Source organism: Formica exsecta, unplaced genomic scaffold (assembly GCF_003651465.1).
Source record: "Formica exsecta isolate Colony F162 unplaced genomic scaffold, ASM365146v1 scaffold98, whole genome shotgun sequence".
Taxonomy (NCBI): domain Eukaryota; kingdom Metazoa; phylum Arthropoda; class Insecta; order Hymenoptera; family Formicidae; genus Formica; species Formica exsecta.
Window position 1 is genome coordinate 1,636,518 of NW_021853741.1, and position 15,220 is coordinate 1,651,737.

Genomic DNA, 15,220 nt, shown 5'->3' on the forward strand with positions numbered 1-15,220 from the left:
TATTAAATTAATTAAATAACCATATAAACATAGCCAATAAATAAACATATAATTATAAAATTTCTACAGTAGATTTAAAAACAGATTTATTAACCGTATTTCTCTCGTTAATTATGCTAATAATTTATCATTTATCATTTTATCATTTTAAAATTATAACCTTGAATCCAAACGCATTGTCAATAAGAAAAAAAAAGATTATTGCCCGTCGAGATATAAAATGTATATGTATAATGCTAGTTAGTTATGATAAGGATAACTATGTTTATTATAGTTACACGCGCTATTGTATACAAAAAGTAAGCGTCTTCAAAGATCGCGTGCCAAATAGTTTTTGTCATCGCTACGAAATATTGAATGTACCATAAAATATATACGCGTCAAATATTCTATGTACTTTAAACTTTAATATTAATGGATGAACTATTGCAGTGTCAACTATCGCTATCACTGTTTTAAACTAAATAAATTGTGCGCATATATATGTATCATAATGTTTTTAATATGTGTTCATTAATTAAATCATAACTCACGACAGCATTTGTTTTATGAAATTCACATATTGCGAATCGTAGATTGTACATGTATAACAAATGATCGAATATATTTTGTGCGATTTCTCATATAATAATAAGGAAATTCATATATATCACTATAAATATGGTTAAATTTATTATAATTTATTAGCTGGATCAAGAAGCTTTTTCTCGTTTCTAGATGATTTCTATATTAACAAACAAAGAGAAATGAACAATTCTTTTTATTAATTTATTTATGCAATTATACAATTGCATGCATATTCTTACTTCACTATACTTGTATATATCATCTGCGTGTTTCATAAAAATTTATTATATTTGATTTCCATATACTAAAATCTTTTTTTTGTTATTTTAAAACTAGTAAAAAAACGCTTAATATGTATATGTGACGTTTTAACACAAAAAGATTAATCCGATTGATTTTCACTATTATATCCGTCCGCGAAATTCTCATGAGGGTCGGGTAGAAACAACTCTAAATTTATCTACTCGTGGCCTAGCGCAAATTTGGCTATTATTAATAGACCGCCTACAATGTTGATCTAGGTTCAGTAACGTGCAATCGTCTACATTGCAAGATATATGTTCCTCGTTTGTATCATCATCGGGCAAATTACGGTCCCGTGCAGCTAGAAAAGTGATCGCGGGGCAGGTGTCGCGAGTGCAAAACGTGCTCTTCAATATTTGCAATGCTTTTGTTGCTTGCAAGCTTGGAACGCTTTCGGACTGTGATGATTTCTTACAGTAGGACATCGGGACCGATTTCGATCTCGTGGTGCAAACACTAGTCGTATTACTAGTAGAATCTGCTAATGTTAAAACAACATAATTTTTTAATAATTGTAGATTATAAGAATGAATTACAAAAATGAATAGAAAGAGAAGTAAAAAAATAAAAAGCAGACATTTCTTTTTGAAAACATTTTTACGATCTTTAAAGCAAAATATGCAGGTACCTTTGAGTGACCATGACTTCGCTAGTGTATTATCGATGATACGCGCCCATCCACTAATAGAATCTATAAACATTATATACGATAGCAAATTATAGAGAAATATGAAGAAGAGAAGTCTTACGCAATAATCAAATAGCGTAATATGGATAATACATATTTCTATATGCATATTTAAATATATAAGGTATATAATAATTTATTTATTGTAAAACATTATACAATATATATCGAGATCACGAGTAACTATAAAATATACTATAACTATAATACATTTTACTTACAATTAATCATTCATGAAAAGATACTTTCGATTTAATATATTAATGTACCTCGAGTCTGGATGTCTTTCTTCGAAGTCATAAGAATGTTAATAGTCTTATCAACAACATCGCCTGTTTCCTCAGGTGTTACATTACACGGTGTGGATAACAGAGCAGTGGTCAAACTTTCAACCTTCTTTTTCATCAAGCCGGTCGGTTGCAGATGTGGATTCCTCGCTTTTTCCGAAGCTGTCGCGACGACGTAGCATGGATTATATGCCAGCAGTATATCCTGCGTACGCAGTAATTTCGTACTTTGGAGCGGCAAATCTTCTTGCTCTTGAGCCGCTACGCACCATTGGCATATCGATTGTCTGGCGCAAACTGAACACAGGATGTCTTTAGATTCCTTGATTTTCGCAACTTCGCGAACTCCAGTGAGTCCCGTCTGAGTAGCAGCGGTCTCCGTTTCCTTCTTTAGCATAGACTCGACGATCTTCCTTCTTCTTCGGTCGAGTATTTGCTGAAGGGAATCGGCTGTAAAGAAATAGAAATATTTTATTAGCAAATTATAAATAAATAGTTTATAAAAAATGATTTACTGAATTTACTCGATTATAACAAAAAAATTGATTTTTCTGGGTGTGAAAAGTGCTATGTATAAATTCGCTAACGATTCGACTGTTTTCGAACTTCCGCGAATTTGAATCCAGTCAAGACCGTCTGTCGTATCAATGAGTTTAGGATATTCTTAACACCGCTTCGTGCACGACGAGATATCTCGTCGCAAGTAGAAAGCAATAGGTCCTCTGTCAGTGGCAGGACCACGATTGACGCTTCGAAAGGATCGACTATCACGGGTATCTTTAATTTTCGTAGCACATCTTCTTCCTTGATATCACGAGACTTATAACTAGCCACAGTTTGGATCAATCGATCTTTCATTGGGTACTTGAGTCTCTTCGCTCCTTTCATGATTATTTCGTCAATCAAATCGTCGATTATAATTCGAGGTTCGATTCCTCTAAGACATTCGTCAAGACAGCTTTGCACGAAACCCTTTGTTTCTTCATACTCGGCCAATAGTTTGCTGTTTGAATGTCTCGGCTTGCAAGTCAGCTTAGTTTGAGTTTCATTGTCTAATACGATACTATCGGTATTGCTATTGTATCGTATTGTGGTTTGCGTATCTTGACACTTTACTTGGACGGAGGTCCGATCCTGGACGGGATCAGATATCCAAAACGCGCGTGATAGTAAGAAATTTAGAATTTCGAGGATTATTGCCTCTTCATCTACGATATTTTCCGCAAGATTTTCTTGATATTTTTCGTGTGTACGGCGTGATAAATCATTTACTGCTTCGTCCTGCGATGTTCTAGGATCAATCGTAATCATAGTCTGACTCGAGTGATTGATCTTGAATACGGGCATCGGACCGACATTCAGGGAAGCTGAAAAAATCTGAATTTTGAGATCTATTTAATAATGTATCTTTTTTTAATGCTTTAGATTTATCTCTCTCATTAATCGCATGCTTTAATAAGATATAAATATATTCAAATAAGGATTAAAAATATTAGTTTATATATTATTATAGCGCGAATCTAGAATTATTTCTAGTATCCAGCATTACACGCCATTTAATTTGACATAGAAAAGAATAAAAAATATTTTTGCAAACTTGTTCTTTCTTGTTATATTGTAATAACTTATAATTAGTGTAAAGTATTGGTTGCACACAAATCTAATATAATTTAAATGCAAATTTGAGTTATATTTTTTTAATTAAATTTAACTTTGTTTCTAGACTACTCATTTGACTACGATTTAATGTCAATAATCAAAGCTCTTCAATTCAGATAAATTATTTAATAAATATTAAAAAAAAAAGATTAAAAAATCTTATGGATATATATTTTCTCTTTGCGCATTGCTTACTTATGATATGTTCAGAATATTTCGCAGGCGGACAAGGGCTACTCATGTACATCGTTTGTGATGCTTCATGCTTATATTCGATCGGTATACCCACTATGGGGACACCTTGCAGAAACGTTTGATTTTCTGCATCTCTGGTGGATTCTGTTTCTAATTCTCTGGAATTGATCAAATGCTTAATAAGAAGAGGTTGACGGGAAATAAAATCCTCCTCGCTTATATCGAAAAAATCCTCGACGTTTGCTGAAATCTTGCTTGTGCTTTTAATTTCTCGAAGTTCGACATCTTTGTGCTTAAGTATAACATTCTCGACTTCTTCCCTTGGCGTAACCGCGATTAAAGTTTGAGCCCATGATGTTGGAAGAAAACCTTTTCCTTTTTTATCTTCTTCTTCCATCTATGAGATGCGAACATGTCTGTGAGATTATATATATATTTTTTTCTCTTTATCTTAAGTTTTCTGTTCAATATATAAAAATATCAGCTTAAATATATATATTAGGATATGGAAGAACAGATATTTATATGCTATTGTTAATCAACTCAATAATTTAAACTTTGCGTGTTTTATAACGTGATTACACATAATAATATAAACATAAATCAACAGTAAAATAATTATTAAAAGTCAATTACTTCTGTTGAATGTAATAATTATTCGATCACACGTCTCTTGCGTCTTACTGTGATCCTGCATCGATGCAAAACGTGTTGCACCGTAGTGTGATGACATTGCAAATTTCGCAGAATTATTTCGATATCACGAGACTTATAACTAGCCACAGTTTGGATCAATCGATCTTTCATTGGGTACTTGAGTCTCTTCGCTCCTTTCATGATTATTTCGTCAATCAAATCGTCGATTATAATTCGAGGTTCGATTCCTCTAAGACATTCGTCAAGACAGCTTTGCACGAAACCCTTTGTTTCTTCATACTCGGCCAATAGTTTGCTGTTTGAATGTCTCGGCTTGCAAGTCAGCTTAGTTTGAGTTTCATTGTCTAATACGATACTATCGGTATTGCTATTGTATCGTATTGTGGTTTGCGTATCTTGACACTTCACTTCGACGGAGGTCCGATCCTGGACGGGATCAGATATCCAAAACGCGCGTGATAGTAAGAAATTTAGAATTTCGAGGATTATTGCCTCTTCATCTACGATATTTTCCGCAAGATTTTCTTGATATTTTTCGTGTGTACGGCGTGATAAATCATTTACTGCTTCGTCCTGCGATGTTCTAGGATCAATCGTAATCATAGTCTGACTCGAGTGATTGATCTTGAATACGGGCATCGGACCGACATTCAGGGAAGCTGAAAAAATCTGAATTTTGAGATCTATCTAATAATGTATCTTTTTTTAATGCTTTAGATTTATCTCTCTCATTAATCGCATGCTTTAATAAGATATAAATATATTCAAATAAGGATTAAAAATATTAGTTTATATATTATTATAGCGCGAATCTAGAATTATTTCTAGTATCCAGCATTACACGCCATTTAATTTGACATAGAAAAGAATAAAAAATATTTTTGCAAACTTGTTCTTTCTTGTTATATTGTAATAACTTATAATTAGTGTAAAGTATTGGTTGCACACAAATCTAATATAATTTAAATGCAAATTTGAGTTATATTTTTTTAATTAAATTTAACTTTGTTTCTAGACTACTCATTTGACTACGATTTAATGTCAATAATCAAAGCTCTTCAATTCAGATAAATTATTTAATAAATATTAAAAAAAAAAGATTAAAAAATCTTATGGATATATATTTTCTCTTTGCGCATTGCTTACTTATGATATGTTCAGAATATTTCGCAGGCGGACAAGGGCTACTCATGTACATCGTTTGTGATGCTTCATGCTTATATTCGATCGGTATACCCACTATGGGGACACCTTGCAGAAACGTTTGATTTTCTGCATCTCTGGTGGATTCTGTTTCTAATTCTCTGGAATTGATCAAATGCTTAATAAGAAGAGGTTGACGGGAAATAAAATCCTCCTCGCTTATATCGAAAAAATCCTCGACGTTTGCTGAAATCTTGCTTGTGCTTTTAATTTCTCGAAGTTCGACATCTTTGTGCTTAAGTATAACATTCTCGACTTCTTCCCTTGGCGTAACCGCGATTAAAGTTTGAGCCCATGATGTTGGAAGAAAACCTTTTCCTTTTTTATCTTCTTCTTCCATCTATGAGATGCGAACATGTCTGTGAGATTATATATATATTTTTTTCTCTTTATCTTAAGTTTTCTGTTCAATATATAAAAATATCAGCTTAAATATATATATTAGGATATGGAAGAACAGATATTTATATGCTATTGTTAATCAACTCAATAATTTAAACTTTGCGTGTTTTATAACGTGATTACACATAATAATATAAACATAAATCAACAGTAAAATAATTATTAAAAGTCAATTACTTCTGTTGAATGTAATAATTATTCGATCACACGTCTCTTGCGTCTTACTGTGATCCTGCATCGATGCAAAACGTGTTGCACCGTAGTGTGATGACATTGCAAATTTCGCAGAATTATTTCGTGTTAAATTATATTTTACGTTGAAAAATTTTTTTTAAAAATTGAGTCATTTTGGGGGTTACGGATCGCATTAAATCGATTAAACGTCACGACTCACAACCAGACGTTTCTTATTTTTAGGTTTTTATATTTTACATATACATTACATTTTCCGGCAACTTCAGTCGCTTTGCGTGTTATGGTTTATGATATATACTCTAGGAAAAAAATAATACAGTTTATCTTTTTATATTTTATAATTATGTTTTATAATGATATGATTTCGCTGGAAAATTAAAGAGATAGTCGAACTACTTTAAGAATGAACGTTCTTATTTCCATCGGTTTCAAGAGAACTTTGATTCCATCGTTATGAATCTCTACAGGTTGTACGTTCTCTTCCTCATCTAGAATAACATCATTTGTCTCTAGTTCCCATTTCATACGATTATTTTCGCTCAGTAGCTGATTAGCGCCTAACGTAGTTTCTTTGATTGATTGAATCGAGAATGTTGCAAATAGATTCTGTTGGAATATAATAAAAGAATTAGAAATTTTTAAATTATTTTTTTCCTATATAGAAGAATTCTTAAATTAGAAATTTTTAAATTAATTTTTTCTTATATAGAAGAATTTTTCTTAAACTACATAAGTTTTCAGAATGTTATCGTAATTATTATATATATAAAATCAGCTTATTATAATATATTATATTAGCTGTAATAAAAACATGCAATTAAATATAAAATTAAAAACATACCTGGATATCAACTTCTATCGGTTGAGAGAACTGTTCCGCTTCATCAACTTCAAAGATATGCTCCAATCTCAGCAGGATTGTATCATCTTTCCACGGCTCTAAAGTAAGAATGCGCACGTTTGGCACCATTTCATAATTAAGACCCGAGAGCTGTAAATTATATTTAATTAATCGAAATTACTTCAGAATCGACTTTGTTTATAAGGTAACTTATAAATCGTGTAATAAATCTTGGCAAATTATTCTATGTAAATTGTCTTGAGTGAAAAAATTGTCGTTAACCCTAGAAATCATTAATCAAGCTTTATTGTAAATTGTATCTTTCATAAAGATACAAATTAGAAAGTAAAAATATATATACCCAGAATTTGTCATTAGCAAAATTTTTGATATTGCTCAAATTATAGGAGGTACCCAAGATCCAGGGATGTAGAGCCAATTTGAAGGCCAAGTCCTTTTCTTTTAATACGAATTCATCCACATTTTTCACTTTACCTCCAAAGAGATAATGCGTGCCTCTTGCTATTAAACCTTTGCCAAACGCAGTTTCGTTCAACGCTTCGTTAACGCCAAACGCATCATCCTTGAGAAGTCTTCGATGAAGCTAGAATCAATTTTATTTATTATACATGTACTCTTGTTTGATTTTAATATGTTATATATTTTAAAATATTTAACATTTAATATGTAAGTGTGGAATAGTAAGTCCATATAATTTGTCTACTTCCAAAATAAAGTTTTATTTAGAGTCTATGTAGAGTTTGTAAAGTTTATATTTAAAATCCAAAGTTACACACATTTATTAAATAATAATATTAAATAATTATATACACTTTTTACACTAATTTAAATTTAATCAAACATAAAAATAGATCAGTCAATTTTAGACAAATTTACCATTAATTCAACGGCGCCGTCCTGCGAGCTACTTCCGCCCTGAGCACGATCGTTCAGGACACTTAACTTTAATTGTTTCTTCTCATCCTTGATTGCGATTTTACTAGTTACCGGATAATAATTTCCAGATATCGGTTCCTTCAAATCCAAATTCCATGTTGGCCGATAATTTCTCATACGCTTCAACATCTCTCTTCCATTACTATCTGTATAAAATACGTTGTCCGTTTCCAAGTTGCTTGAGTATCTCGTAATGATTTCTTTGCCGATCTTATCCCTGAAGTAAGACAATATACAATATTATTTAATCAATTCTTCGATACTTATTTAAGCAAAATCTATTTCTCTTTTTTAAATAGCAAATTTATATAAAAATGTAATAAAAAATATATATATTAAAATTATATAATATTAAAAATTGTATAGAAAAAAATTATAAATTAAAAAAGAATTCTAAATTAGAAAGAAAATAGAAACTAATAATATTGTACGTGGCAGGTATCGGGCCAACGAGCCAATCGAATTCAATGTGCTCTTCTTTTGGGTAGATCCGAACTACTTGGCTGACCCATTCGTTTATCGTGTGATGAATTTCTTCCACGACAGGACCTGTGAATGAAAAAGAAAAAAAATTTTAATAATACGAAATAATACATTTAGTATAAAAAATGCATTTTTACATGAATTGAATAAATTCTGTATGTAATACCTTTGTAAATTTCGTACGATCCGGTGTATACAAAATTTCTGGCTGATGTTTCTTTAGGTCTGAAGATATACGCGCCGGATGATCTATTTACAGAGATCTCGTTATTACCTTCCACTCCTTCATAGAAATGGAAAGACTGCACGACATTCATGTCTTTCTGTTTGTTCCAACGTATCATTACGTTACCGTCATTGTTGATGGATATATTATATAACTGAAATTGGTACAAGAAACAAATTCTAATTATTTTCGATGTAATTCTATTATTACTCTTATATTTTGCTTCTTCAAGATTACTTCAAGATAGTTTTGCACTATCAGTAAAAAAAAACTGATTTGGTTCTGGGACCAATTAATGATTAAATCACAATGTGTTTATTCTAATTTTTTTTAACATAAATTATTTATTTATGGTAGACATCTATCTCTCAATTGTGTATCTATCAATATCTAATATTATGTGATTATATCAGAATAATTTTTATCAGTGATCTGATATATTTTAAATGTATTATTATCAATTGATTGTATTATTAACAATTGATTAATCAGTTCATTTAGCAAAGCAAGTTTTGAAAGTAATTTTAATGATTTACATCATTATTTTAATTGGCATTTAATGATCTACATATATTTATGTATATTTATTTACCTCGCTGCTTATAAATTTCGCTTTGGGTTGTTCCATTATTTTCTCCTGCGGTTTTTTGGTAACGATATAGGATCTCGTACCGAAGGGAGGAATGCCTGCACGGAAAACAATTTCATTTATCGCAGCGCTCGATCTTCCTGGGATTTTCTGTACTCTTTCAGGAATCGGAACTATCTGTACTGCATCCACACCTGTTGAATTCCACAAAAGTGTGTTATATATAATGCAAAAATCATTAATATAATTCTTTTATGTATATTTTATATATAATCATATGTTTTCTTATATTCTTTTATACACATATAAACACATAATATATATTTATTTTATATATTTTTATAATTTATCTGTTTGTTAAGAGTAATGTTCTATAAGATTATCATAAAAAATTATTAATATATTCCACGTTCCTATATAAACAACATACTATTGATTTTTCATATATATAGGTATATAATTACTACTCTTCCATTTATCTAAGATAATAAATGTAATTAATGAAATATTATACACACACACAAAATTAAATAATTGATAATAAAGATAATATCTATACTCTTTATATTCAGATGAAAAGATATTTTATATATTATGTGATTTTAATATACGCAAATATGTGTAATTCATAATTATATGTATATTAATATTTTTTTGGCGCATCTCTCTTTTTCTCTTAATGTACGTACTGTCACTCAACGATTCAACTTCATAAGAATTTCCTGTAACGGGAAGACGAACATAAGTATCGACAGATCTGCTCATAGGATTGTACACTATAACCACGAACTTGTCTTTTTCCTCAAAAAATGCGCACGAGCTAATGTTCAGCTCCAAACACGTGAAAATCTTGTAAGATGGTTCCGATTTATTCGCCTTTTCTGCCCATTTCCTGTTTCACGAATATTAACAAGATTGATACATTTCTGTATGATATAATACAATATAGAGACTTATATAATATATATACATAATGATGTATATAATGCATCCAAAAATCTCATTCGTAATTTTCGATGTTAAGAATTAAAATTAAAATTAAGGCAAGAATATTTCCTTTACTTACCATATGGCCTCCGAGATTATTTCTCCGGCGTCAGACATACTCTTGTACAATAAACGCGCATAATCGTCCGCGACTAATTGCTTCTCAGTGCCGGTAACGGCATCGTGATGCTGCATCACACCCATCGCTTCGCGGAAGTGTTCCAAGTGCTCATCATGATTCTTCAAGTTTGTCAAAGCGACGAGATGTTTGCTTGTCTAGAAATAAATAATCTATTTATTATATCTTGCGAACGAAGCCCGTAGATAAATAGAGTTTGAATATTAAATAGAATTACAATTTCCATTTTACCTGCAATAAGTTATTTCCCATACGCTCAAAATACTTCGAGGTTGGTCTCGATGAAAAGTAGCCGGTCCAAAAAGAGTGAGGATCACTTGCATACGGGAAGAAATCATCGTCCTTAGTTGGCCATTGAAGTTTCTTGTCATTCAGAGCTTTTAAGTAGCACGAGGGTGTCGAATAAATCACGTTGACTCTAGAACCATTGCGCTGGTTTGTGTATCTGAAAAAATTATACAAGAAATCATTGTAATATTAAAATGGCGATATAATTCTATCCTTAATTTTAATCATTATAAATTTTGTTAAGCATTCAATAGCATGGAATGTCTATAAGACAACATTTAAAAAATTGATTAAAATTAAAAGATTAATACAAAAATTTTAATCATATAATATGTGAGTGCATGTAAAAAGCTTTTTATTTATTATATTTTACCATTAATTCCACTAATCATTTTTATGCCAGAGTTTTTTCAAAAGATTCCATATTACTGGTACTCTCTGAAAGCTAACATTAAATGTCTTGTTAAAGCTTTATAAAAAAACATTGAAAAAAGGTATCTCGTATTTCATCTGTGTGTGTGTGTGTGTGTGTGTGTGTGTGTGTGTATGTGTGTGTTATATGATAAATTTTTTAACTTTAGGAGAACTTCTAGAATCTCTACCGATCCCATAGATTTCGAGATTATTTATAATTTTTTAATTATGAACTGTTACATATACCTCTATCGTAAAATTTTAATTAAATAACAGAATTTTAATTTTAATGTTTTATTTATAAACAGTATTATTTTTTCCATTTATCTCAATGGATAAATATAAATTTACTTGATTTGAATGTAATAAAATCTATGCTCGATAAGGATATGTCAGATGATTTTAAAAATCAAAGTCGATCTTTGCGGATTAATCGCGACTTACTTAATCAGCTTGTCCAAGTTATCGAACCACATGTCAGCCTGTTGGTAGTTAAAATCATCCCCCATGGTAAGAATAACGTGATTAGTTCTGTAGGCATGAGCTTGATTTTGCGCATATGTCAGGAATAGGTCCACCTGCCAATAGCGCACAAATTTTACTTACCGTGAATAAAAAAACGACGTTTCATCGCTCGCAGAGTCGCATAAAAACCGCTTTCCATCCTTTCGTTTCCCCCTACTAGCGATATCGTTCTTGCGAGGTAATAATGCCGTATTTTTGAGTTTGCAAACGTCACATTTCGAAAAGACGTATACGAATTATGTACATATAAGATGGTAAATTTTTAACGTTAATACCTTATCAGCTTATCCAGATTCGTGAAGTACATTTCCGCGTGCTGATAAGTGAAATCTCCTCCCATCGTCAATATGATATGATTCGTGCGGTAATAATTAGCTTGCTCAACCGCGTATCTCAGAAAATCATCGATCTGGCACAGAAACACACCGCGTAGATTATGATTTTTACACAGAATGAATGTCCTAAGCTACCATGTCTTGACTTTTTTTTTGTTAGTTAACAATTACGATTCTTTAAAGTCTTTATACATATATTGTTTTTAACCTTTTAGCTACTGAGATCTCGCCCCCTAAACTTCCTGTCCAATCTTTTTCCAAGTGAAAAATATTTTTTACTAAGTATTCGTATTACTCTTTTTCGTAAATAATATTTTTTTTATTAATAATCGTTATTAACTTGTCGAGAATTAATTAATTTCTGTAAAGCATCGCATCAACCTTATCATTAACGCGTTTATAATTCTATTAGTTTATCGTTAGGGGTGTCGATAATTACCATGTTGGCATTATTACGTACCTTTTTGTCGATGTTGTAGTCCGGGCTATCAGGGTCATCGATCATTGGCTCGTCGGCGCATAGAACATCGAAGCAAAATCCTGGTGGTGGACTGTAAGTGTTGTACATTGCGGCCGTGAATAAATTCGCTCGCTTGCCTAAAAACAGTAATATTTTAATTGTATATTATATGTACTGCAATTTTAGCATGCAAAATTTAAAATCAATTTTTTTTAGCAAAAATGTCAAGAAATAACATCGTTTACTTCTTTTCCAATTTTTATGCATTCAATTAAAATAAATTTTAAGCAAAATTATTTGAACAATATTTTACTATTGAATTATTAAGATAATATCACGATTTTACGCTAATTATTAAGAAAAAATACTGATATTGATGTCATTCATTCACCGAAAATATTCTTTTTAAAATTTGAGTTTTAAAATGAAGTTTCTATCTTACCTAAACTCGGACTGCTCTGCCAAATAAATTCCATCGATTTTTCATTCAGTCTTTTGCTCTTATCCTGATAATCAATGCGACCGAATAACATCCCGTCAAATCCCATCTGCGCGAAGAGAGAGGCTTGTTCTCTGGAATGGCCGAAGGGATCTATCTGCCATCCTATATGCGGCCTGGCACAGCTTCCAAACGTGTCATTGAGTCGTCTAGAAATCGACGATTAGCAGTTATACATAGGTAATAACTCTATGTAAGATCTTACACTCGGGATCTTTCTCATTCATATGTCTAAAATGATCGAAAACACACCTAAATCCCCATGTGAATTGATCGACCAACGAATGATAGTGAGTACAAGCCTCGTCGTTCATGCTCCATGCTCCTCCGATGATTTCCAATCGTCCTTCGTTGATCAACATCTTGACGTCGGCCCGGACTTTTTCGTTTTGTCGTAACCACCATTTCCAGAGGAAGGAGGTCTCCACGTAAATAAATCTACAGAAGTGATTAATATGAAATTTCTGCTCTTTTTGAAATATTTTTATTATATTGTATAAGGAGAAATTTATAAGAATATCGCAAATGTTATAAGAATCTTATCATACAAATAACAGGCCTGATAATATGATTATCTGCGTGGTACTTATCTATAATTAATATGTATCGGATATTGCATAAATTTTTATCGCATTGAGATTTATATTTGCATTATCTATTATCAAAGACATTATTTAAAATAATTACCTTCTGTTAGGATCAGCCAGCAAAGCCTTAATAACGCTATCAAGAATATACTGCACGCCGGCCTTTTGAATCGTAGAGCGACCTTAGAGAGGATAAAAAATTATTAGCTTTCAACCACGTTTAAAAATATAGATAAAGATTATTTTTTATATTGTCCACATCTTCTCGTTATGATTTTGTCGTTTACTCACTTCCGAAATAATATTGATCCACGGTTTTCAGCCAACCGACATCATCGTGAGTATGTGAGACTATATGAATGTTTAGTTTAGTCGGATCTACAGCATGGCATGCCTGAGATTGATAAAAAAATGTGTTTAGTATATACTTATTTGTAGTTGCAAAAAAATTTTTAATATAATTTTAACTACAAATTTAAATACATAAATTATAAATAGAATTTTAAATACGCTTTACAAGTTACATATTTTTATATGACTCAACATAGTATAATTAATATTCTTTACTCTAAAAAGAAAACTTTTTTAATAATCCTTTTTTTTTTATTTTAATACGTTTTCTTGTTTTTCTGATTTGCATTCCTCATTACTCTAATTATCAATCAATTTACGCGTGATTTATATCTACTATTTCAAGGGTTTATTGTAGCAATAATTTAGTTTAATTTTGCAAAACTTGAGATAACAGATTTAATTAATTTTTAATTAATTTTTCTAGTCTGAGATTCACATTTTTAAATTTTTTATAAAATAAATTTGATTATTTTTGCATTTTAATTTCAATGCTTTCATTTTATATTACATTGACACTATATATCACAATCGACAGAGACATATTGATGATTACACCAAAAGTATAGATTTTTAAAGATAAAATTGGTTGCATAAATTTATTTAAATAATTTTGTCTAATTTTTATTACAATATAAACAGTATAAACAATTATAAATATTTGTAAACATTCATTAGCGATATCTCATAATCGCAGAATAGCAAACGTATTCGTTAACGCGGGTTTGGCACGAATCCTTGGAAGCAAAATTGCAATTCGTGTCGCATTCATTACTCCGATTAACAGAGTTAATTTGCTCGTACCTTGTAACCGCAGTTCTCAGTGACCGTCGGTTCTAAAGTGGCTCTTGGTATTCGCGCCGCATCGACGAAGTATTGCGCGAACAAGAGCGATAGAAGTACAAGAAATTCGTGCCACAACATAGCTGAAGGCTGCTGCTTCCTCCGAAACGTACGCAACGTACGTAACTAACTAATGAGATGACTGATGGCTGCCACTTTATACTTATACCGCTTGCCCCAGCGTGCGTCATTGTGATAGTACACCGTGACGGATAAAAGCAGACTGATACAGACCAATGATGAGTACGAACGCAAAGGCGTAAGCGTCGATTCGACGATCTCAACCAAAGTTCTATTTCTTTTAAGACACGAAAAATGTCTTTTTCTTTTAGGAATCTCGCAATGTGTGTTTATGTCGTGTGCAACATTCCTTTCTGTGGCATTTGTGTTATCATTATGATTAGGGTTTACGGAAACTATAACTGTCCGGATAGTACAAAAAAAAAAAAAAAACCAGAAGACATCTTAAATAAACATGTCTAAAAAAATGATAAGACGTTTTTAAGTCGTTTTTAGTATGTGTCTTTTGGGAACATATGT

The 15,220-nt window shown here is 31.4% G+C and overlaps 1 protein-coding gene across 1 annotated transcript; it reads right to left on the reverse strand.

Annotated features, from left to right (window-relative positions):
- Positions 1–1,810: 1,810 nt before the first annotated feature.
- LOC115245488 (lysosomal alpha-mannosidase-like) lies at positions 1,811–14,959 on the reverse strand. The gene is made up of 20 exons (XM_029823839.1): positions 14,642–14,959; positions 13,778–13,880; positions 13,587–13,668; positions 13,152–13,337; positions 12,843–13,048; positions 12,401–12,537; positions 11,881–12,014; positions 10,610–10,823; positions 10,319–10,515; positions 9,942–10,144; positions 9,256–9,446; positions 8,604–8,817; positions 8,386–8,503; positions 7,895–8,171; positions 7,359–7,601; positions 6,998–7,147; positions 6,553–6,762; positions 5,503–5,899; positions 2,433–3,212; positions 1,811–2,295 (listed from the first exon to the last, which is right to left on the reverse strand). The coding sequence occupies exons 1-20, from the start codon at positions 14,759–14,761 to the stop codon at positions 1,811–1,813; spliced, it is 4,647 nt and encodes a 1,548-aa protein (XP_029679699.1). The 5' UTR covers positions 14,762–14,959.
- Between the last annotated feature and the right edge of the window lie 261 nt (positions 14,960–15,220).

Coding starts and splice junctions, on each gene's coding strand:
- LOC115245488 (XM_029823839.1), bottom strand. CDS start 14,761: ATGTTGTGGCACGAATTTCTTGTACTTCTATCGCTCTTGTTCGCGCAA. Junction 13,669..13,777: donor GGATCAATATTATTTCGGAA/GTGAGTAAACGA, acceptor ATCCTCTCTAAG/GTCGCTCTACGATTCAAAAG. Junction 10,145..10,318: donor ATAATCTCGGAGGCCATATG/GTAAGTAAAGGA, acceptor TTCGTGAAACAG/GAAATGGGCAGAAAAGGCGA.